Source organism: Coturnix japonica, chromosome 1, assembly GCF_001577835.2.
Source record: "Coturnix japonica isolate 7356 chromosome 1, Coturnix japonica 2.1, whole genome shotgun sequence".
Lineage (NCBI taxonomy): Eukaryota > Metazoa > Chordata > Aves > Galliformes > Phasianidae > Coturnix > Coturnix japonica.
In genome coordinates, this window is record NC_029516.1 from 63485432 (window position 1) to 63511363 (window position 25932).

The window sequence follows — 25932 nt, forward strand, 5'->3', positions numbered from 1 at the left end:
GTTCCGTTCCACATGCTGCAGTGGATATCTTCTTGCAAGTACATGGAAAAGATCATGGTGAAGCAGGTTGTCCCCCTGCAGCCTACAGGACCATGATGAAGTAGGTTTTCATGGTGAAGCCTATTATGAGTCATCCACGCTGTAGAGTTTCTTCCTGAACTACTGTACCCAACAGCGAGGGCCCATGGTGGAATGGTTCTTGAGGAACTGCAGCCTGATGGTAACACCCATAGTGGAGCAATTCATGAAAGGTTGTGTCCTGTGGGAAGGACCCCCACACTGGAGCAGAGGAAAAGTCTGAAGAGGAAACAGCAGCAGAAAGTAACTGTTGTTAATGGGCTCCCCATTCCCCCTGTGGTACTCAGCTGTGGGATAATGAGAACTGAAGCCAAGACTTGAAAGAAAGGTCATGAGAAAAAGGTGTTCTCTGGTTTGTTTCACATTTCAGACTCAGTTTTTAATTGGAAATAAATTAATTTTCCCCAAGTTTGCCCATGATGTTAATTACTGAGTAATCTCCCTGTCTTTATCATGATCCATTAGCTTTTTCACACTTTTTTCTCCTCCAATATTGTTGAAGGGAAATGAGGAAGCAGCTTGGAGGAGTACTGGCAGCAAGCTCCATGTTAATAAATAAAATGTATGATAAATGAATAAGCAACTGGCTAACTTAAGTAGTCAAGAAGGACTGATGATATTTGATGTTTTTATCAGAGATTTGAAAATACTTACAAAAATTAGAGTTAAGAAAACTTGCAGAAAACAAGAAGACTGGCTGAGAGAAATAATGTGGAAAGGGCTTCTATACAGAAACCTAAGAACAGAGTATTCAGGTCACGCTGCCCAGGTAAGGGACTATAACCTTTAAACGGCTTCCACTGAAAAGACTATGTGGCCATGATAAGCAGAAGGTTTACGTATGATGCTGTAACAAAAAGTGGTAACGTGGCCACAGACAGACAAATGAAGGAACAAAAAGTTCCAGTTAAAGTTGAATTATATCAGTGGCTGAAATGATTTTGTCAGTTTGCAGTCACTTTCAGTACTTCACAAGGGTGCTTGTGAAGCTGACACAGGAATTCTCCATCATGTTCTTAAGCCCTCAAACAGTTGTTAAGTGCTACATTAAATAAGTTGAGGGGGCTTCTTGAGTTTACTCTTCTACACTTATCAGAAATAAGAATTAGAAAATACTTGATTTCTTGACACTGTCAAAGGACAGATTTACTAGACCAAAGGGCACTTTGGATTCCTGCAGAAAGGCCTCACAAGAACAAACATCTATAAGCTAAACACATTTTAGACAGCCAAGGCAAACAATGAAAAAAGCACATGAGAAGAACTACATGTTCTTGTCATTTGATGACTTCAAACTAGAATTACCTGTTATTCCAGAGGATCTCATACAATGAAACACAAGGGTTTTTAAGCCAGGACAAACTAAGAAATTTTATGGCTTTGACTTTCCAAATGTCAGAAGGAGCTAAGAGGTCTTCTCATCATCAATAGCTTAATCAGTTGAAGTAAGCCAAAGTCATCTTATCTTCTTGAACAGAACAGTTTTGATGGTGTTGAATATAAGCTGTTGATCTTGAATGTTTCTGTTCTTTTTAGTCATTTCTATCTTCATTACAAAACAACTCCCAAAATTACACCAAAAATCAGGTTCCTCTCATCATCTATGTATCAACATTCTGCCAACACCTTAACATATCTTGAAGGTTACTAAGCTGTCAGTTGCTTTTTTCAACTTCCACTCTTAAGATTTTTACTGTGGCTTTTAAACATACCCCTGCCAACAGGAACTGCTTCTGCATTACAGCACTGATCAATGAGTTGATGGCAGTGTTCCACCATAGATTCCAGCTGTGCTTTGTCATAAGAAACTCCTAAGAACCTCACCAGTTGTTCAACCATTGTTGCCAAGTCCTGTAAGAGAGCATTTAAAGATGAGTTTATTTTGCAATATTTCAAGTGAATTTATAAAATGATTTGCAATATTACAAAACGATTTACACCATGATGAATGGGGAAAATACCAATGCAGAAATTCCAGAAATATCACTGTCTTAAAATGCTGCCACCTTCTAATTTGCTGAAAATAAGCCCACACACTCCAAGTAATTAGAAGAGGACAAGGAGGAAGCAGAAAGATGCTGTGGTTCTACCAGCTTTCAGCAGCATCCCTCAGTGTGCAGTTAAGAATGAAAATGTTATCCAAATCACAGGTTTCAAGTCATTGCCACTAAATTATTAACTATTCTGCTTCACTGCATCTTCTGTCAGAAAGTACAAGAAAAATACAAGCTGAAATTGTACACTAATTCTGCTTTGAGTTCTACCTTGCTCTTGTCTTTTTGGATGTTCAGACACAGGAGCTGGGTTCATCCTATGTCTGCTGTACGGGTGGCTAATATAAAGATGTTGACCAAGATGGTGGTAAATAGACAAAGGTTATTAGTAAAGAAAACTCATCAATGCCAATGCCTTGACCGGAAAGCTGAGGTAGTCTCCACTGGGGAGCAGTCTCCAAGAGATGCTGCCTCAGTGGTGGTCAGCCCTTAAATGAGGTCTCAGAGGAAGTGGAGTTGAGGTCCACCCCTTCCAGGAGCACAGCTAGATTACTCTCACCTGTGCTCCCGCAGCTGACCCAACACTTGCCTCAGCTGATTAATCAGAGGTTCAAGCTGTGATTTCCCATACACTCCACCCCTTCACAGCATGAACCAATGATTAGGTGAGTTTTCCCTATTACAGAGACCCAATGCGATGCTGATACAATTTTCCCATTGCCATAAATGTCGATATAATTTGAGTGATGATTTGATGGGTGTTCATAATCTTCCATGGGCCAGTGCTTGATAGATGTTACCGGAGACAAATCATCTTGAAGTGCAGGTCCGTCTGCGTTTCATCAGTCCAGAGTAATGGTCCTGTGATGGTCCTAGAGGCTTAGAGTCTTAGGGAGAGTAATACAAATGTTTCAAGGGTACTAGGAGGGCAAGATACAGGCCGTATTCTTATCTTGGGTCAATACTTCTGCTTGTACCGGATTATGCCCTGGCTGCCAATACCATACCCTCTGGCCAGATATCTGTGGCTGTATAACTATATCTGGCACCAGAGGAGGAGTCTTAATTTGCCTTTAAATTTAGTTGGGTCTCCATATATTATAGATGTCTCTGCCCCGGTATCAACTAGGGCCATAACCTTCTGTATATTCTTTCGGGACCAGTATATCGTCAGTTCCACATAGGGCCTCCGGTCCCGTCTAGAGGCCCTAGGAGGACTGACATCCCTCGTCAAGCCATGAACTGAGCCAGATTCAAGTCTTTTACCTCCGATACCTCCGGTGTCATAACCCGAGGCACCTGAGGTGGCTTCTTTTTCCTATTTGGAACTATAAAATCTTCTAAATTCCATGTTGTTGTTGGTCGCCGCTCTATAAATCTTATCCCTGGCCTTTTGGGTTTATTCTGAAATTTTTGTTCATCCTTCAGTTGCTTCCACAGTTGCTTCCACAACTGAAGGAGAACCTGATTGGGCTGCCCATCAATTTTTGAAAACTGAACGCCTGCCCGGAGCAGATCATTAAACATTTGTTTCCGGGATACCCTAACAGGTCCTGCCCGAGAAGTTCGCGGGGCTGGTTTCCTAGTTCAGTAGGCGTATATGGACGGGCTGTTACATGTAAAACAGATTCGGCAGGGGGCCATTGATCAGGAGGCACTCCTGCTGGTCGATCTTGAATTTTCTTTGTTTTTTGAGTTATTACTGGACGGACTTCTAGTGAGTCCGTCTCAGATGGTTTTTCTAGATCAGATTTAGTGATCTTATTTTGATTCATTTCTTCAGGATCTTGATCGTCATTAAATGAAATGTATCTAATTTGAGGGTTGGAGGAAGAAAATGACGGTTTTTTTCCTGTCAATAGATTGATCTCACCCTCCAATTTTTCAATACGGGCCTTTAACAATTCATTTGCGTGCTTAATATCATTTGATCTCATTTCGGCCTGATTTAAAGCGGTTAGTAAGGGCCAGGCTACTATAGATGCGGCCATTTGTCTTTCTCTAGTAATAAGTATGTCCTTATGTAATCCTTGAAAATATTCAGTTAAACGGAATGGGGACATGTTGTCCACCACCCGTAAGGGACCCCATTGTTCAATAATAGTCGCAAGTTGGAAATATGGGGATCCCATGAATCCTGGGATTTGCCCAGGAAGGATCTTTCCTAAAGGAGTGGCCTTCTCCCTCTTGAACCAGCTAAACATATTCCACAAGAAAGACATCTCTTTTCCTGTGTCCACAGGCTCCTGGCTGGCTCGCCAAATGTAAAGGTGGCTAATATAAAGATGTTGACCAAGATGGTGGTAAATAGACAAAGGTAATTATTAGTAAAGAAAACTCACCAATGTCAATGCCTTGACCGGAAAGCTGAGGTAGTCTCCAATTGGGGAGCAATCTCCAAGAGATGCTGGCTCAGTGGTGGTCAGCCATTAAATGAGGTCTCAGAGGAGGTGGAGTTGAAGTCCACCCCTTCCAGGAGCACAGCTAGATTACTCTCACCTGTGCTCCCACAGCTGACCCAACATTTACATCTAACCTACCTTGTGCATATCTTCATACTTGAGGAAAAGTACATTGGCATCCATGTGATGTTCCCAAAACTCCTGGACATGTTCAAACCACGAACCATATCCTACTATGAATACAGAAGATATTATGATTGGCATGAGGAAAAATGAATACTGTTGTTAATAATTCCCCTTCAAAAATGTAAAAATGAGAAGACTAAATTAATTAGGGTGGTTCACAGCCCTAAGAGAACTGTCTGGTTTTGTTCCATCACAATGCACAGCGACTAACTTAATTGAAAACAAGCATTTCTGTCAGTTTGGAATACTCAAAAGAGCTAACATACCCAAAAGAAAAAAATATTCAACTGAAAGTGCAACCATATCTCACTATGGGCCTTCTCTGGAGCTCAGTAATGCCTGACTACTGCACCGAAGTTGAGCCAATATAAAAATTACAGAGATATATTTGTAAAAGGAAAACTTTCAGTGGCTCTGACCCATGAGAAACCCTGCAGTTGGTGTTATCACACTCCACCTTCCATCACTCAAAGCTATATACAACTTACATAGTGGAAAGCTATATATAGAGGAAAGTTCCATAAAGCATCTCCTGTGGTGGACGACGAACAACCACTATCCTTTCTTTATTACACAACTATTGAAGAAATACACATATTAATTTGCTTCACTGTCATTCTCAGAATACTAAAGATGTACCAATAGAATATTCTATTTATCATTACATCTTTTACTTCCTCTAAAATCTAAGACCTATTATCTTCCATTGTTACTTTCTTAGCATTTCCATGCAAACTACATAGGTTTGCCAGAACATGGTCTCAGACACTGTATCTAAGGTGGTACACCAGGAGGGCCCATGTTCACAGCACTGCTGAGGCACTGGTTAATGAAAGCTTCAACCCCCTCAATTTTCTCCTGCTTTATTTTCCACTTCTCTGATAAAGTCCACATTTGGACTGGTTTGTCTGTCTCTGTGCGTATCTGAGTTACTGACAGTGGCATTTATTATCTAGAGAGTATTTTTGCTGCCAACATTTACAGAAAGGAAAACAAAGGAGTAATGCTCTACAGAATCACAGAATTGCATATGTTGGAAGGAACCTCAAGAGAACATTGAGTCCAGCTCTCCAGCTAAAGAAGGTACACTACAACAGGTTGTACAGGTAGATGTCAACATGGGTCTCCATAGCAGATTCCATAACCTCTCTGGGTGACCTGTTCCAGTGCTCTGACACCCTTACTATAAAGAAGTTCTCCACATGTTTGTATGAAACTTCCTACATTCAAGTTCTAGGCCATTACTCCTTGTCCTACCACTAGAGATCACCAAGAAGAGCCTGGCCTCATCCATTTGCATCCCACTTTCCTTTAGCTATTTAGAAAAATGTATCAGATCCCTCTCTCAGTTTTCTTTTCCCTAGGCTAAACAGACCCAGGTTACTCAGCTTTTTCTCATACAGCAGATGCTCCAGAAGCTTTATCATCTTTGCGGCCCTCCACTGAACTCCTCCTAGGAGATCCCTGTCTGTTTTGAACTGGGGTGCCCAGAACTGAACATAGTACTCTAAATGTGGCCACACCAAGACAGAATAGAGGAAGAGGATTACCTCCCTCGATCTGCTGGCCATGCTCTTTTTAATGTATCCCAGGATACCTTCTTGGATACAATTGCACAGTGCTAAGTTCCTCAAAGTATCTCAGATAATCAAGGCAGAAGCTAAGCAAATACAGCAAGCAGTTCTTCACATTTTCTCAGTATTTTCTGACATTTTTATCTTTACAACAAAGCAACTTCAGAAAAGTATTAAACATCATTTCTAAGAAATTAATGCATGAAGTTTACACATCAGTAAGGCAAAAAACCCTTTTCCTATAGCTGCTCTTAACTGCACAGGGCAAGAACCTGTTAGCGTTATGCTAGCAGAGTTTACCTGCATTTTATATAAGAAATTCCTTTAAGCTCCAGAGGGTAGTGTCACAAATTAGCATATTCAAGATTAATCCCCCATTCAAGAGCTAACAAGTACTGAATCTGCTTCCAGACAGACAGATATAAGGAGGGGGAAAAAGAATGGGATTGCGTCATTCGGATTTAGTGCTTCTCCCTTTTGCACTACATTGAATGCTTATTCTTTTTTTGTTTCTATATTGCTTCCATGAGATGGAAACACTTAAATAAGTGCTATATTTACTGTATTGCAACACACTCACTTTGCATAATTATGGACACAGAACACGCTGCGATGCTTAACTGACTCCAGAAGGTTATGACAAATCGCACAGCTGCAATAAGATAAAGTTCTAAATAGCTCCTGGGATATTTGCATGACAAAGAATGCAGAACCTTCCTCCCAACTTAGAAGAACCCATCTTTAATATGTCTCCAATGCAGAAGCTCCTGCTTATGGGTTGCAGACAAGATTCCCATTCTCAGGGAATGCAGAAGAAAAAGTTGAAGGTGGGTTGGGAATGGAAGGAGATTTACCCTCCTGCACAAAAGAAAGTGGTAAGGATTATAAAGCCTGTTAACTAATCCCCATTGGCAGGCTTTTACCTTTATCTTCTCTTTAGTATTACACAGCTTCTTTAGCATCAAGTCTTCCAAAATCCAGATCGAAATAACATTTTCTGCACTGGATCTAGAAGAGATCCTGGTCTCAGAGCAGACCAAGGTGTCCAGTGACTTCTTAGTATCACATTAGGGTACATAAAGATTTTATAGAGAGAGTAAAAAAAACGCATTGTTCTGTTTTTTGATCTTGCTAGCTACAAAGCATGGCAATCCATTGGCAAAAGGCTCAGTGACAGCTAGTTACATGAGAACACAAGCCTTCACTCCCTGTAAGGTTAGTAAGTTCGTGCAATGGAGCTACTTAAGGTAGTGCAGCCTGAAGGGAACACAGTGGGTGGGTATATAATGAAACAGCCCTTACAGGAGTTACTGAGCAAGCAGCTGATGAGCTGTTGTAACACAAGTCACATTACAGTAGTATATATTCAGCCTACAGTTACCTTCTTACAGGGGTCCACCAACTTACTAATGTACTCCTACTGATATATTGCATGAGCTCAGTCTCATACAAACTAGAATTTACCTGAGTGAAGTAGAACACAACTGATCCCACAGGGTCAAATACTGAAAGACAATTATTTACAAGGTATGACCACAGTTTGCAAGGACAAATCTAAGTTCATGCAGCACTGTATCACTAGCAACCTCCTTGCAGTACTAATGAAACAGCTGCATCTTTATCTTTTTTATACTTGCAGAGATGAAAATAAACATGTAACAACATGTGCAGAAAGAATCACTCCTTACACTTGTCATTCATAAACCTTCTGCAGAACTCCTGAAATGTTCCTCTGTAGCTCATGGTCCTTAAGGAGCGGTGAAACTGGTAATAAGACACCACCAGGTCTTTGGGGTTGCGAGCCATGTATATTACCTATGACAAGGAAGGGAAATTATCTTAATGAAAGTTTGCTTGTTTTTTCCATTTCCCTGAGGACATAAACAACTGTTGCTGGTTCAGTTAAACAAGCATGAATTAGTTTTTACCTTTGAATTGCCATTATGGAGGTCTGAAGGCAAAAAACGGTATGGTAGGTGGCTTTTTATGAGGCGAGGAGATGTCAGTTCCTAAAATAAAGCAAAGAAACATTTCTCACATTGTATTATTTTTTGGCACATCTTGAGTTGTCCTGAACTAATGTCCTTTACTTTACTGAGTCACATGCAGAAATTAACTTCTTAAATTAAAAGGGGTCTGGACTAGCAATTAGGTCAGGGAATTTCATCTGTCTTAAATCAAAAGGGTGGATAATGCATATGTGCAGAAATTGTTGTCTTTTTTATTTATTTATTTATTTGCTTGCTTGCTTTGAAACTACTCCAATTTGCAGGATCCTCTCAGGAAGACTAGAAGGGTTGAAGATTCTTAGCATAAAACGGACTCTGTTTTCACTGATGGTCTTACTAAAATTCAGTGAATAACATTAGAGGTGCTGAATGAATGGCTTCAAAACACCCTACCCTTAATTTTTCAACTTCAAAATTATAATCCTGAGCTTATATTAGCCTCTGAATTAGACCCAGACAATGCAAAGGTTTATCTAAGCATATAAATACTTTTAAAGGTATTTTCCTATCATAATTTGTGGGGGGAAAAAAAATTGTCTTATGATACAGATCATCTTCCAGTGGTTAAAAGCTGTATAAACTACTACTGGATCAAGTAGATAGCAGAGAGTATACATAATGACTAAACCTCTCACTATTGCTCTTACTTATTTGTGTTGATATACCACTGAGGTCTCATTAGACTAGGGTCACAAAGATCTATCCATACTAGCCTTAGCTAGCTTAAATCAGCAAGCACTCTAGCAGTTCTCAGATGGAGCCTAGCATTTTGCATATCTTGGAATGATCAGGCCTGTATCTAAAGTAGAGCAACAACAAGATTACACTTAATATGCCATGACACTAATCTGAGTAATTCTTAACAACGTCTAAGTCATTTCATGCAAAATATTCCAAACTCCTCTAACTACACTGCAGAGTCTATAGATGATCCACAGACCCTGAGTCTTTAGGGAGCTGTATGTGCAAATTCAGAGTAGAGGGTCTACAGATTTACAGATCTCTGTATTTGTAGTTCTTCTGCAGATTCAGGGAACGGATCAGAGCAAATAATTCTCATTTGGAGAGCTTCTACTTGCATCAGTAAGGTAGGGCCGGAACTCTTTTATTCAAGGAATCTGTTGTCAATATATTTAGGACATTAAGAAAGCATTAGGACATTAAGAAAGTTTTAAAGCATTAGAGTATAATCAAGATTAATAAAACCAACTTCAAAATAACCTAGTAACACTCTGAATCATTCCAACAAACTGAACAAGTCCAGTGATGAGAAGGACAAGGACATAGGATGAGATGAAGTGATAAATATGGAGCCTACAAAGATATCCAAATGCTAAGTGAGTTTCTTTGCAATAAATTGTACCTTGATGATGTCCAGACCAGGCTGAGGGTACTCTAGGACTGGAAGTTGTTCATCTATATTCATTAGTCCAATCTCATCTGGATCAGCTCCCTGACTCACTAGATAAACCACTTCCTGTAGCAAGCCTGTGCCTGCATAAACCAAACAATGAAAGAGAAGAGATTGTATTACAGTCCTTATCTAAACAGAAGCATATGAAAGCAGACCCAAAGAAATCATAACTTTTTCCTCAACAGCCTGCTCTGATCTCAGTCTATAGCCACTGTTTTAATGTAGTATGTCTGCTCTCTTTATTTTAAATACATGACAATCTCCTATCACATCAATTATCTGAGATTCTTCTTTAGCAGTAACTTAAATATAAATGTTACTGTATCCCAATCCTTTTAACCTGCGAATTGGAAAACATTTTACATATACTGAGGTTTCACTACAAATGTTAGTTAGGCAAATCTCACTATTTCAGTTTTAAGAATAAAAAAAAAAAAAAGGTGAAGCAGACAGAGGGCATTCAAGTTCACAAAATACATTAGAGGCTGTACAGGGGAACAACCAGTGTCCTCTATCTAAATGGTAGGCAATTCTACTGTTAGGTAATTATTTGAAAGTCTATTTATACTTCCATTATATAGATCGGATAAACCAATGAATGCATCAATGCACAGTGAGTTAGAAACAATCTTTAGAGGCCTCCGTTATGTACCACTCTCCAGTCTGAAGACACTTACAAAGCAACCATCAGATAAGATAGCCTTAATGAATGTGCTTGGAAAGTTAGAAGGTATTCTAAATAGAAGTTTGAGCAGGGAAACTACAAAAGTTGCTCCAAAAGCAATGCCTCCCATTTTGTTATTTTGATCCACGATATCAGGGGCAGATGATAGTGACAAGGCAGTAGAGGTTGAACCTTCCTGTCAATATTTTGTTACATTTTGTTGCTGTGTGACGGATGGCAGCAGAGGGGCTGCCATCTGACAGAATTATGTCTGACATGGAAGTGTGCATGAAATGAAGGTGTGTGAATGAATTCCTTCATGCAGAAAAAGCTGCACCCATTGACATTCATTGATGCTTGCTGAACATTTATGGATACCAAACAGTGGATGTGAGCACAGTGAGGCAGTGGATGGTGCATTTCAGCAGTGGTGACAGCAGCATGAAAGTCAAGCTGTGTTCCAGATGGCTGTGCACTGCTGTCACACCATGAAATTCAGAGACTATCAGATTATCTGCTCAAATCAGCTAACAGTAGCTACTACGCCAAAAAGTAGTGCTTTGTAGCCAAGAATTTGCTCTATCAAATACTGTTATTGTGCTTTTTGAATCTGTTTGTAGTTTCCATGGAAATAAATAGAAGGCATTACTTTTTGAGCAGCCTATGTATTTTAATTGATTTCACCTTCAGGCATATACATCTAGACAGCAGGAAATTCACCAAACAGGCAAACAAAAATTCAAAGATATTTGATATTAAAAAGAGAAAGGCATTGGTGAGATGGAAGAATAGAAAGAGACAAGATCAGTGATGTAATTAAGAGACCCCCTATCTACTCCATATCCTTGGAAAGATTAGCTAAAAATTCATAAATCATGCCTTATGGTCCCATTTATGTTTGCAAATAACTTGCCAAGTTGCAGGTAACTTGTAACAGTCACCAGGCAACTCATGTTAGCTAGTATGATCATACACAGCAACACATTTTGCTCAAACTCCTGCATGCTGCTCAAACAAAATAAGAATCTAAGCATCATTATTCAGGTTTTTTCTTTTTAATTTAAACTGGCAGCGAGGAAAAGAAAAGAAAGAAAAATCATGCATGTAGGTACTGTTTAGATGGAACACGGCCTGGACGCAGTACGAAAGAGAGTACCTCTCCAAGAATTGCTTGGGAGAATAAGTACTTCAACACTTCTGTGTTTCCTGACTGATTGTTGGGTAAATTAAAATGGCTTGGAAAAAAAGAAACTTTCACATTATCATCACAAACAGAGGTGGCTGTCAGGGACTTAATATACACTTGCCCTTGAAGCTGCTCACTCTGCATTTTTAAATCCAAGCATGTATTTTATATATTCAAATTAGCATACACATGGTACTTCAGTATCAGTCCTTGTGACTTGGAATGAGCACAACCCTTGTTCTCATTAAATATTTATCCTGACAGAAGACATCCTGGTTTTCTATAATTTATTTCTGTATTTCCAATTCTGCTTGTAAAGAAAAATTGTATCACAGCAACCCTATTCCTTGAAAGGAAAAAGACTAACTGTTTAGGGATAAACACCAACACCAGTGCTTTCTGTGTCTCAGTTTTTCCCTGCTCAGCTGAACCTTGACAAAAGGACACTATCTCTGTGGTGCCTCAATACAGGACGGATGCTGAGGCAGGACTGCTGGAATTTCAGAAGAGAAGCATGTTCCCTACCATCTCTCCACCAGGTCAGCCAGAAAACTAAGAGGTGAAGTCTGGGGAGCAAAGCCCCTGGGGTCTTAGCTAGTTCTGCTCAAATCTGTGGACTTCAACTAGGTCTACGGACATGAACTAGACCCATGCCACTGAAAACTAGAAATTTAACTCTTGAGGGAATTCTGATTCTTTGTTTTACTTGTCATTCTTTGTTATCATTTGCCTCCAACACACACTCACAAAAGTACACAAAACACACACAAAAGCCATCATAAAAAATAATAATCAACTTGATTTTCTGTATTTAAAAAAACACACATTACTTTGATTAAAAAACAAACAAAAAAGCTAAAAGCCTTTATAAAAGCATTAAATATATTTAATTTCTTCACATCTTCACTATGATTAAGAACAACTCAAATCTAAATCACAAATATTGACAGAGCTGAATGCCCATATGGCTTAGAAATGTTGGCTTACCCTAACAACAGACAAACAGCAGCCCAAGTTCCAACCCTAGCTCCTAGGGCAGGGTTTTGCAGTCCCTGAGAACACGAGCTGGATGGAAAACCAACCATCTGGGGTACTGTACACATGCCACCCAGAGCCACTCAGACCTAGACTGAGGCTTGCAGAGTTTATTAAATTTGTCACTGTGGAAACTGAACGAGTTTTCTGGCATAGCCTCCAATTGTAAAGCATCCAGAAATTGGATACTTGAACCAAATGAAAGACCTTCTCCTTCTGTTTCTGAATGCACGAGCATGTACATGCATGCCTCACCTGTCAAGGTACAGAAAGAGTTAACAGTCACAGACAGATTAATCTGTCAGCCTTTGGGCATGAGGCACCAGATGCAACATTGATAAGTACCCATCAATTCCACCCTTCCTTCTTTCAGTTGCTGCAAATTTGCATTTCATCCTGGAGGAAGTCCCTGCTAGTCCCTGCTAGCTCCAAGGTCATACTGCCAAAACAGATATCAAAGTCATTTATGTCTATTCAGTTTCAACTACAACGAACCCAGTCAGCACCAGGGGAACTTCAGTGCACTGTACCTGAGAAACATTCTTCCCTGATAAGTTCTTCTGTTATGTCTATGCAATGTCTCAGGAGAAACAGTGCCCTAGTTTATCACATAGTATCTGGAAGAGATGGGATAGGAAATGGTGATGATAAACTATGGTCAGAATTGGTAGGATTTTAGGAGAGCCTTCTAAATTATCTGTGAAACTGCACTTCTACTCTTTGTAAGAGCAACTACAAGGGAAGTCCAGGCATAGCAGTTTGAAATTGTGTTTGCTGGGTTGCACTGTCCTTTGCAGTGCTGCCTAACAATACACAGAAATAAGGACTTAGGAGTCATTCCAGACTATAATCTTCTCTACGGGAGTCCCTGCAACGAATAGGAACTCATCATTTGTATCCTTTTTCATGGTCCATGCCTCAGCGCCACTAGTAAAGTTAGCTCATAGATGCTTATCAAAAAAGCTAACTGCTCCAGCAACAACTAGACAGTGTAGCAAGGCAGACAAAATTGTGAAATCAGTTATTACTTTGTTTGTATGGAGGGAGAAATACTCTGTAGCGCAGCTGCTCTCCACCTCCTCTCACTACTTTCTGGTCATCAATAGATTTCAGCTGTCACAGACTGGTCTAGTAAATGCTGTAAAGCAATTCTCCGCCTAGTTCTTACAATTGCCTGCAAGCGAACTCCTCTTTTACCAGTTTCACAGTATCACAGAATTGTAGGGGTTGGAAGGGACCTCCAGAGATCATCAAGTCCAACCCCCCTGCAAAGCAGGCCCCCTACAGCAGGCTACACAGGTAGGTGTCCAGGTGGGTCTTGAATATCTCCAGAGAAGGAGACTCCACCACCTCCCTGGGCAGCCTGTTCCAGTGCTCCATCACCCTTGCTGTAAAGAAGCTCCTTTGCATACTGGTCTGAAATTTCCTATGCTCCAGCTTAGAGCTATTTCCTTCTGTCCTGTCACCACAGATTGCTGAAAAGAGGATGGCCATGTCCCTTTGTCGCCCACACTTAAGATATTTATAAACATAAATGAGATCCCCTTTCAGTCTTTTCTCAAGGCAGAATGGACCCAGGCCACTCAGCCTTTGCTCATAAGTGAGGTGCTCCAGACCCTTTATCATCTCTGTGGCTCTCCACTGGGCTCTATCCTTGTCTTTCTTGTACCAGGGAGCCCAGAACTGGATACAGTACTCCATGTGAGGGCTGACCAGAGTAGAGTAGAGGGGGAGGATCACCTCCCTTGACTTGCTGACCATGCTCCTTTTAATGCTCTCCAGGATCCCACTGGCCTTCTTGACCACCAGGACATATTGCAGGCTCATGGCCAACCTGTTGTCCACCAGGATACCCAGATCCCTCTCTGAAAAGCTCCTTTCCAGCAGGTCATTCCCCAGCCTGTACCGGTGCATGTGGTTATTCCTCCCTAGGTGCAAGACTCTAAGCTCGCTTTTGTTAAACCTCATCTGGTTCCTCTGCCCAACTCTCCACCCTTTCCAGGTCTCGCTGAATGGCAGCACAGTCTTCTGATTTGTCAGCCATTCCACCCAGCTTTGTATCATCAGCAAACTTGCTGAGGGTGGCCATTATCCCCTCCTCAAGTAACTGAAAAAGATGTTGAACTAGACAGGACCCAGCACCCACCCTGGGGAACACCACTAGATACAGGCCTCCATTTGGACTCTGATGCCAATCACAACATTCTGAGCTCTGAGTTTCAATGTATATCTGCAGGTAAGTATGGCAGATTCAGATTCAGCCTACAATAGTGGAGGGAAAACCAGATCTTTCCATTAGAGAAAAAGTAAAAAGAAAAAGTAAGCATCTTTTCTTGACCTCTCCTGAAATCGATGTGTACTAGTTCTCCTGCTTCGTGGAATTCCAACTGGCTTAAGAATATGGATTTTCATTTGTACCAGTGTTTTAATAATAAGAAATATTTATACACTTTGATACCATATTTTCCAATCATTTTGTTCCCAGATGTGATTCATGGTTTAGAATAAAAGCTGATTTTTTTTCATGTTATTTATTCAATATTTTTTACTGCCCTACTCCATACAGATTAAAAGGCTTGATTTTCAGAAATAACTGAAAACTTATCCTCTAAGATTAATGTCCCTTTTATGTGGTATGGATGTCCATAAATTCAATAGCCATCTGCCATATGAGTCTGAGGAACACGAGGAAGTTGAATACAGGTCTTTTGAATCTGATGGCAGCTGCTTAAATAAGACTGGATTTAAAGCAAATATTAACTTAATGATTTCCAATAATATTTAATAAGTAGGGTTTTTAGTTGTTAGACTTATTAATCAGTTTTTCTTTTGAAGCTATTGGCTTTAAAAAACCCAAAACCATTAAGCTATATTCATCTTGTCTTTCACTTGGCTTACATCAGACAACAAAGAAATGTGTCCATTAGGTTGAGATGTCTTTTGAATGTGTATCACCAGAGGCTGTAAACAACAAACTATGAAAATGGTATTCTATTTAGAACTAATACATGCTTTCTGTGTGGTAAAACAAACAAAATAAATACATGCACTACCCCTGAACCGATTACAAACATATATTAGAAACACTGCTTCTATATGTAACAGTACCCTTAAGCAATACCTCAATAAACTGGTTACAAAACAGCATTATTTTCAGTTTGTGCATTACTACTGTTTTTAAGAAATGGTCTGAATCCCAATTCTCCCTTACATTAGAACACTAACTACTCAACAGAATATAGGAGGAGAAGTGCAGAACAAAATGTGATGCATCTCAGTCCAGACAATGACTACAAAGACTTCATCACTGTCATAGTGGAAGGCAGGTGATATGGTGTGTTTCATTCCCAACAGCAGCAGAAGCAGCTCCAAAGAAGGCCTACTGACACCTTTTAGGAGGATGGATTCTAAAGCAACATAAGTAAATAAAATGCATCAGGGACTGTTCTCTGGAAGGACAAGAGTTGCAGGCTGGGCCCATATCCATGTAGATCGCTGTGTTAGACTTGAAAAAACAGAAACAAGTAGCTTGAGTCACATGCTCCCTAAACACTGCATCCTAACCATGCCTAGGACAACCTGTCCCAATGGGAACTAGCCCAGGCCTCTTGTTAAGGACAGCTGGCACAAAAAGCAGTTCCCTTCCATCCCAGCCAGCCACAACATCCTCACAGCCATGGGAACTGCCGCAAGTAGTAGGTGCAGCCTAACAGCACTATAAACTATGGGTCAGGTCCACAGACAGCTTTCAATCCCTATTTTGAACAAGATAACACTGCTTTGTCTCTTTGTCTCCTGACTGATGAGTCACGATTTGAGTTTTCAAGCTTGTCTCCACATCCATGATTCCACCATAACTACGTCTTACAGATTTTGTTACACCGATAGCTGATGCTGGTTGGTAGCTGATATCCAAAGGGGATATGTATTTTAATTGCGGACATTCTCTTTAAGATTTAGCTATGTTGGTAATATATTTCCCTGTCTGTAGATGCTCATGTCTGTATTAGACGTCATCACCAACAGAACAGTTCCTGTTCTGTTGCCCCAGTTCACTTGAAACTGTATCAGGTAAATTCGCCTAAGGAGTTTATCCTTTTTTAGGCATAAACTCACCTACCTAATTTTGCTGAAGACATACTAGAATGCATTCACACATAATGCTCTGCAGGCAGTACTTAAAGTGACAAGCAGCAAGCTAAGGACACTAAAATTCTGCGCTACTGCAGATGGTTATAAAAGAGGACATCTATCTGTACTCTTCAATTAATTCTCTCTGTTTTGCTCACCAAACTGAACATGCTCCCATGGCATAAGGCAGCAGAAAGAAAAAATGAGCAGTATAACCAGTCTGAAAGGAGTGTGAAAATAAAAGATAAATGAATTAAAGCTCCATTCTTCCTTCCTGCCTTACCACACACCGGCAGACAGAATTACATCCCTCTTTACCCCTTCCAAACTTGATCAGGTCAAAAATCAACCCGGTACATTCAGTTGTTAACCTCTTTCCCTGGGCTTCACTCTTTGAAAATCCTCACAATCCAGAGACACAACTCCTTTCATAACAGCATACGAGCACGTTGACTCATGCAGTCATACCAAAGGGTAGGCTCACCAGGACAGTAATTCATGGAGAAAAGGGTGCTTACAATTGGCTAGCATATGGTACAGGGCAGATCCTACCTCAAACATGAGGAAATAATCTGGCAAATGATGGCCATGTAAACTGGCAATGGTTTTTCCTCAGAGTATCCCTAGATTTCTCAAATCCTACCTTCTCCCTGGAGCATAGTCAAGAAGGTGCAGGTCCTTACCCCAGTCTTACCTCAGCTGTATCCTGCCCTGCTGCTTCCTCTAGTAGTCTCATTCTCTATATGAAAAAGATACCCAAACTGCTTAATACATTACCCCAGCAGGAGCTCAGCTTAATCTCCAGTAACGTATTCCCCACACTGGGTCTCATTTCCCTCCATTTTCACATGGGTGACAACACTGTTCCAAAGAATATTGCAGAAGAGAACACTGCTGTAATGACAAGTCATTGTTCTTAAAATACACCCTCAAGGACTTCAATAAGTTACAGAGAAGTGCTTAGTTATCCTTGGAGTCACTGATTTCCTAGGACAACTATAGCACTATGTTCTGTTCTTCAGTGTTGGAATATGGACTGTGACTAAATGCAGGGCAGCACAGCGAGCTCTGCTGATTGAAATAGGATCCGAAGGCAGGATGGTGCATCCAAAACAGAAACCTGCATTGAGGTTGTCCTCATAACCTTTTGTTGTGAATCTGTTTCCTTCCCCTACAATAAGCAGCCTTCTAATGGATGACGGCCTTCACATCCTGCACCATAAATAGTGGGCGGGTAACAGCAGATAATATCAGTCTGCATTTTTAAAATTACAAATGTGTTTTGGTATCTAGTAACAAAAATCTCTGCTTAGTTGGTTCTCCATCGCTTTTCATTTTTCTTTTTATCTTTTACTGTCCCATCCACTGCTTCAGCTAGTTAAAATTTCCTTCCATGCTTTCAGTCCCCAGTACACTTCCTTTCCCGACGTTCCTCGGTACACCCCATTCTCCTCACAGTGGGTCTCATAAGCGTACACACTCATTTGACTGAAATGTTAGAAAGACAACATACAGGGAGTAGTTTCTTCACCTCAGTATAAAGTGTTCATTATAGTGGAATTGGTAGGAATAAGAGAAAAGCCATTTAATAAAAGTCTGCATAACAAGAAGGAAGGGTCATGTGTGGTTAATCCAGTTCAGTCCCATGTTCAAGCATTTTGCTTCCTTTCATTAACATCTTTACTATGAAAGATGAATATTAACACAAAATAAGAATAACTGTTTGGTCAATTTACATAATTTCCTAATTCTTCAGTTTTTGAGGTCATTTTCATATAATCCAGTCAAAACTGATTTCACTTATGTCCAGAATACATACTTTACACAGAGTAAAATCTTTTTTCCATGTTCTTTTCCTGAGCCAGCTTTCACAAAGCAAACTGGTTGAGTTTTGCACTACTACAAAGTAGGAAGGCAATTATACTACATTTGCAGGACACTGAACAATACCTATTAGGTAACAAGAGAATTCTTCCTCCTCTGAACTATTTGTTCCATCTCCAATAACACATCTTCAATGTCTTGATATATGGCTCATGAGAGAAATGCTGATAGCTAGATAACCAAAAGCAAATTTTCCTTAATGACACATTTTTCCTCACTACCTTTATTTCCTGCTGTAGGCACTTAAGAACCTATTCAATTCCACTCCCACTGAAATAAGTCAACCAAGTCAGTGGCAAATTTTCAGTTGCCTTCAATTGCTAGTTATATGAAGTTTTCATTTATCATTTCTTTGTCTGGTGACATTTGGGACTGAGTCAATAGCAGCTGCTATTTTGAGCTACACATACAATGAACAAGAGAGAATCCCATTCCAAAAAGGCTTTCAAAGCACAAGAATCCAAAGGCGCTGACCCCTACAAACACTGGTATACAAGTCTCACTTTCTGCACCTGGGTGGACCTCAATGGAGTGCATTTCAGAAGCAGAGTATTTGCTCTTCCAGTAGTTGAAAAGAACAAGATTTGCATCACCAAAACCAAGAGCATGAAATCAAATTCAAACATGAGCCCTATACTTCAGCCTTGAACAAGATGTCTCACAGGAAGTATCTCAATCACCTGAAACAGTTTGCTGATCCTTTCCAGTTTGCACAATTCCATTCTTTTCTGTCAATTGGTATGAGAAACAAAGCACCTTCACATTGCATTAAAGAGGTTTGTGATACTTGAGCTTTACAAATTACCCAAGAAGGAGAAACTTAATAACCATGATGTTACTAGAAAAGAGTACAAACATTCTGATTTCCAAGACATTAACTTGTTCATCCACATTCACAAAACTAACAGAGGCCAGGTATCTTTTCAGGTTCTTCCCTGTGACCTGTAAGTGCCCATACTACTGCCTCACAAACCAGAGGGCAAAGAATCCCAAGTGCATTTTGTTTAAAAATCTCTGGATTTTTAAGTAAATTTTGTGGCTTCTTAAGGCATGCCTCTGAGCCACTAACATTTGAATTGACTCTTTAGATGAAAACTGCTTAAACTTGAGGCACCAAAATCCTGCATAGAGAACGGGACTAAAAAAACAGACTAGCATAGTCTGGCTATTCTGCAAGAGGATAAACTTGTTAAAAATCATGTAGGGTGCTCCAAAAGTAATGCCTCCGCTTTATTTCCATGGAAACTACATCGGATACGAAGAGCACAATAACACTATTTGATAGAGCAAATTCTCAGCTACAAAATACTATTCTTCAACACTGTCACCACTATTAGCTATGCATTTTTTGCCAGCAAACAAGAGCCTGCATGCTGTGCTTGTCAAAATCTGCACCAGTAGAGGTGATCCACTGTTTCTGTCACAACAGCTGAAACACATCACCCGCTGCCTTTCCATGCTCACATTCATGGTTTGGTCCCCATAAGCATTCAGCAAGCATTGATGGGTGCCATTTTTTCTGCATGGAGGAATTCAATGACAAACCTTTGCTTTGTTGGCACTTCCATGTCAGATGCCATGTTGTCAGACTGCCCCTCTGCTGCCATCTGTCGCACAGCAACAAAACAACAGAATATTGATCGGAAGGTTGAGCCTCTACTGCCACACTGCCAGTATCTGCCTCTGATATTGTGGGCTAACATAAAACAGGAGGCATTACTTCTGGATCAGTCCTCACACAACAATAAAATTCTTGGGAAGAATTCCTTTTAAGAACACTGGAAACCAAGGCAGATCAACTAATTTAGCACACAAACATCCACATGGAGGGTTCTTGCTCCCTGAGAATCTCCAGCTATACAGCATAAGGCCTTCTCAGCCCTGCCATTAACTGGGGTAAACTTCTGCAATCCACTGCAGCTAACTTGCTTCCCTGTGACTGACAGCTCTCAGTCCATAAACTCCCATAGCCACGGCAGAACCTCAGGCAACCTTTCACCTTATTTCCTCTCCTTTGTGTCTGCACAAATCAGGACTGACTGTTGGTGCTATTGGGCCTGTGCATGTCTAGGTAGATAGGAAGAATCATGTTCCTCATGTTCACAGTTGTCAGCCTGCCACATTGTGGGGTGGCAACTGGAACATGTTTGCTAGTTAGGCAGTAAACCAGGACTCTGCAGAAGTGCAGCTTACTAGGCCACAGCTGGGTGTGCTCATGAGTAGGCTGGAGGACACATGCTGTGAGTCCCTGACATAGCATATAATCATTGCAGCTCTGTCACCTACTCACTGACTGCTATGGCAGACAACTGCAGATTGGCTATTAGTGAATTAGATGGACGCAAAGTGTAGGATGCACCTGCAAGCATAGTTTATGCAGAATCACATAATCCTAGTCAAGGAGTAATACTCTCTATGTTGAATAAGTGCATTTTTGTGCAGTACAATAACACTCAACCAGCAAGACTGGTTTCTGCTTCAGGTATGTGTCTAAAGTTGTATCATGAGAGGACAACAAGCAGGGTGGGACTGCACAAGACAAAGATTTCCACACAAAGTGCAGTCACTTGGTTCATTTTCTTTATAGTGTATTCAATTGAGACATTTTTCCAACCTGTTTTTGTCACAGTCTCACAGTTAAACAGAAAGTGAAGGGGAAGGAACAAGCAATCAGAGATAAGAAGTTCCTGAACATTTTTCATGGCTAGAAGAAAAGTATATGCAAATACATTCCCCCTTTTGTCTCAAGTATAATAGCTTGAGCACTGGGTCTGATACAGTCAACATTCCAGATGCTTATGAGGATAAATCAGCTAATTTTATGCGGAGAATCAGACAGGTGAGAAAAATGGGGCTTACACTGAACACTATATCTGATTCACAGTCCAGACGTTTCCTCTACTGTTGTAATAGTCAATTGATCAAAGAGCTTCCCCCCATGACTGAAAAAAAACCAAACTCCATGGGATGCATAGCGACTCTGGTATGGAAAGAATAACAGAGATTATGGTATGAGAAAAATATGCTCTTGAAGAATGTACACTGGGCACCAATATTTGATAAGGAAAAGGGAATGGGCAGTACAATAAACCTGAGTTCCTCACAGAGATGGCAGTGTCCCAGCAAGAGAAGGTGCTGCATCCAGGAGCACTGGAAATAGAAGAGGTTAAGCAAGTGGTAAGCATGTAGAGGCATGGGCAATTGGAGTAGACTGAAAATCAGTGATGTGTGCAACACACTTATCAACAGATACAATGAGAAGCACGACCTTCTTCTGTACAAATGGATTTATTTTAAGAAAATAAAATAATAGACAACTCAAATGAACTTCTTTTTGTCTGACTTCATACAAAACTGAAGGAAAGTGCTAAGCAAGAATTTGAAAGATAAGAACATATACACAGGAAAGTTGACCTTGAACTGATCTGCAAACTCACTGCTGGCCCTTTATAAAGCCTAAGGCTTGTAGTCAGCCATCATATTCCCTCAAGTCAGTTGGTAGTTACAGAAATATTACTTGGCAAGGAAAATTCAAAATGTTATCTACATTATATCTACAAAAAGACAGACCTCCAGACAGGTGAAGATGAACACTTGCATTTCATACCAGACAGTGAGTCAGAAGAGGAAGAGTCCTCACGAACTGACTGGACTTAAAGCTGATGTCTGCCACAAGATTCCAGAAAATTATTTGGCAAAATAATCAACACTGGAGAGACGGCTTTGTTAATAATGTGAATAGTTCACTTTAACAAATTGCCAATTTTGCAAAAGGCAATAATCTGTGGGCTTTGACCCACGCTTGCACAATGCATGTTGCTACAGAACAAATACAATATTAAGAAAGCAATCCACTGCACACCACTTAGGAGTGAAACAAATGGACAGATCACATACAGTCAGAATTTGGCATCATGAGGCATGGCAAAAAAAAAAAAAAAAAATCAAAAAACAAAACACCTAAGTGAAAATGGAGTTGATACTATATCTTAGGCATGGATTTAATTCCATTGGAATCGCTGACCTTAGGCAATAGGTGGACTAACTCTCAGTCACAGGTCACTGAGGAAATACCATGAAAAAACTTGCTTCTTCATTAATTTTATACTTTATTCAGTTCACGGAGAAGAATTTTAATTTCCATGCAAGGTACAAAAACCCCACAGGATGAGAAGGTTCAAGGAAAGCTACTATAGATGTAAAATGTACTTCCTCTGGAACACTGCATCTCATCTGAGAAGCAGTCTGTTGTGTGAGCTCCAGTTGTTTAGTGCTATATAGAATGATATTAGTACACACTTGCAGCCTACCATAAATCTCAATGAATGCTGTTCAGCTCTGCCCATTCTATACTATCAAGCTATAGTAGTCTTGAAAAGTAGTCTTGACTTAAGCTTTTCAACAGAGTAGATGCATATCTGATTTTAAATTAAGTACCATGACAAAAAGTTTCTCTATAAGTACTGTTCTAACAAATACATATGTAGAAGCACAAATGCACACCAACATATTAACATACATCTGTTCAAAGGAGCCACAAGATTTTATGTACAAGTTCCTCCTATTCCACCAGCTACCAAAAGTTGTTACCATTGATTGGATGCAGGTGTCAGGATTAATTAATGATACAAAGAGTATCATTATTCAGGCCTCCATCAGTGGAAATCACATTAAAGCAAAGTAATTTTCCATTAAGCTTATCATATTACTCCCAGTAAGGCCACTGGAACATTCAATTTTCTGCCATTACTGGACCAGCTTCTTCCTGGGTCACCCCCAAGGTACCAAAGTAATTCTTTCCAAGCACTATTTCCATCTCTCATTTAGGGCAGACTCATCCAGCCTTTCAGAGTTATGTCTGCAAAATGGCACACATGCTTCTTCATCAGTCAGATAAACCAGCACACAGTCAACAGCTACTGATGGAGCCTTTTGATTTTACATTGGAGTATCATGCAGAGCTCAGTAAGAGGTAGGAACTCTTTAGGATTACAGAAATCCTCATTGCCTCCAGTCAACAGAAAAATCTTTCTTGGTGCTTCTGAAAGACAGGAGGATGGAGCTGTAGTTAAGATAATAGATAGTTCTGGGTGTAATTTCTGGCTTTGCTGTAGATTTTCTTCATGACCTTGGGTAAATCAGTGAGAAACAACAGCAGGACTGTCCACCTTCTGGTGATAGTCAGCAGACAGTTGACTCAGAAACCCTAAATAAGGCACTGAGCTGTGCGCCACGTAGGATCAGCAGACAACACAAGGTCCAAGAGTTCCAACAGAACTCAGGCCACTTGAAGGTGAACTGTTTTCTCCTGGAGACTGCAGACATTATGGCTGTGTTTGAGAGCCTGTTCCCATGACAAGAACAACAGATTCCACAAGACCCACTCTAAATACCCTCTTTCCTGGCAAGTAAAATACTCTGGCATCCATTTTCATTCTGAGGCTGCCCCTCTACCTCCTCCAACTCCACTGTATCTCCAGCTCTCAGTCTTCCTTTTCCTTTTCTTTCGGGTCACCATATTAACTACTCTCTTGTCATCCCCCAGCTCTGCAAGTAAGAAGGTGCCTCTCGTTGACCTCAGGGCTGCCCTGAGAGTCTTGCTGTATTCATAAAGTAATTGTAAACCACATCTGACTCGGCAAGCTAGCTTCCTACAGCCAATTGCATAGCCATCCAAGCTAATCTATTGCCAGGTGCTGTATCACAGATATTTTGTGCCTGTAAACCAAGCTTACCTGAGGATATGTAGCAGTGTGCCAAGCTGGGTGCTGTAGTAACACAGGAACCCAGCTTCACAAAATAGAAATGCTTAAAGTAAAAGACCTGTGTTCTTTTTGCACCCTGCATGCTAAGTAAAGAACAGTACCTGCATGGCTGTCTCCTCCTAATTCAAGCATTTCGGGGCCACCCACCAGCCCACAAATTGCCCCCATGCTGTAGTGACGGATGCTTGATGCACCCATCAAGCTTCAGATAGACCTTAAGAGCATCGTTAGTAATGAACTACAATAAATAAAAGTGAAGACAAGCATTTCAAACTCCTTGAGAAATGGTAACATAATAGCGGCACACCAAGGGGAAACAGAAAATAACCATTTTTACAATAAACAGTGCAATGATCGCACCTGGTCAGAAACCTGTGATACCGAAGCATGTCACAGGGGTGTTTACAGAGCTAAGATCAGTCACCTCCAGCAGACTCTGAATTTTCTAGAAACAGATCATCCTGTAGCAGGGCAGTCACTCAGGAGCGAGCTTTGTAAAGAACCTGCTCGCTGCTGCTGGCGTTACCAGGTGGTTACAGAGCTACCATATTGCAGCCTCTCTGCACACAGCACCGTACCCACATTAACTCTGCTTCAGCATCTTTGCACAGAAACGGGGAGGATAAGAAAAGAAGAAACACGGTATGTGAAGCAGCTCCAGGAAGCCCTCAGAGAAGAAACGCAGGCTGCTGGATCTGGCAAGGCTATCTCTGGCCGCTCGGCGCAGCCACAATACACTCGGGGCACATGTTCACAGCCGCCTAGGAGAGGCGGCACGGCGGGGCTGTGGAACAGACGACAGGTACATCAGTAGGTCACATCAGGAATACCGCGTGCCGTATCCGTTCCCGTCGGGCTGCCTTCCTCACCTCCAGCGGCGCCTTTACCCGGCGGCGGACGCCCTTCCCTCGTCCCCGGCCCCACCTCTCCCGCGGGGGCCGCCCCGGCCCTGGGGGCTCCCGCTCACCGCCCGCCCGGGGGCTCGGCCCGCCTACCTGACTTGGGATACGTGACGATCCAGACGTCGCTGTCCCTCACCGGGAAATTAGCGATCTCCTCCATCTTCCCCCGGCAGAAGGGCGGCAGCCGCACCCCATTGTACTCGAAGTACTTGCTCTCGAACTCCCCAGGAGTGCTGGGAGTCTCGGCCTCGCTCTCCGCCATCCTCTTTCCTGCTGGCCGCGGCGGGCCGAGATGCGGCGGCCCCGGGCGCTCCGGCGGGCCGGCGGGCTGGCGGCAGCGGGCGCGGCAGCCGCGGCCCCGGCACGCCCCCACGCCCAGCGGCGCATGGGCTCCGCGCGCGGTGATGTCATGCGCGGCAGTCGCAGCAGAGCTGTTGAAGGCCGCGGGCGCGCTCTTGTCTGTCCTCCTGGCTGGGGCGCGGCGGCGGCGGTGTACGGAGCTGGGTCTCACAGCCCGTCACAGCGCAGATGAGGTCTGCTCGTGGCTAGGGATGTGGGCTGGCAGGTCGGGTGCTGCTGCTCAGCGCGTGTAAGGCCTCCCGATGCCTGGCAGGAGAGCAGAAAAAGTTCAGTCTCTGCTCAGCTCTCTTTATACTAAAGAAATCGCGTGTGTCGTAGCTCTTTGGTCTGTTGTAGATAAGAGCCAGT

At 41.5% G+C, this 25932-nt stretch overlaps 1 protein-coding gene across 2 annotated transcripts in view; it reads right to left on the reverse strand.

The window, feature by feature from the left end:
- SULT4A1 (sulfotransferase family 4A member 1) overlaps positions 1–25609 on the reverse strand; it is a 30785-nt gene extending 5176 nt beyond the window's left edge. For both annotated transcript variants that reach the window (XR_001556869.1, XM_015870044.1), the window contains exons 1-6: positions 25318–25609; positions 9607–9737; positions 8163–8243; positions 7923–8049; positions 4613–4707; positions 1791–1929 (exon numbers count right to left, since the gene is read on the reverse strand). Coding sequence is in view for 1 of the 2 variants with exons in the window: in XM_015870044.1 (XP_015725530.1) it covers positions 1791–1929; positions 4613–4707; positions 7923–8049; positions 8163–8243; positions 9607–9737; positions 25318–25486 (742 nt within the window). In the remaining variant the exon portion in view is untranslated. The remainder of the gene's footprint in view (positions 1–1790; positions 1930–4612; positions 4708–7922; positions 8050–8162; positions 8244–9606; positions 9738–25317) is intronic.
- Between the last annotated feature and the right edge of the window lie 323 nt (positions 25610–25932).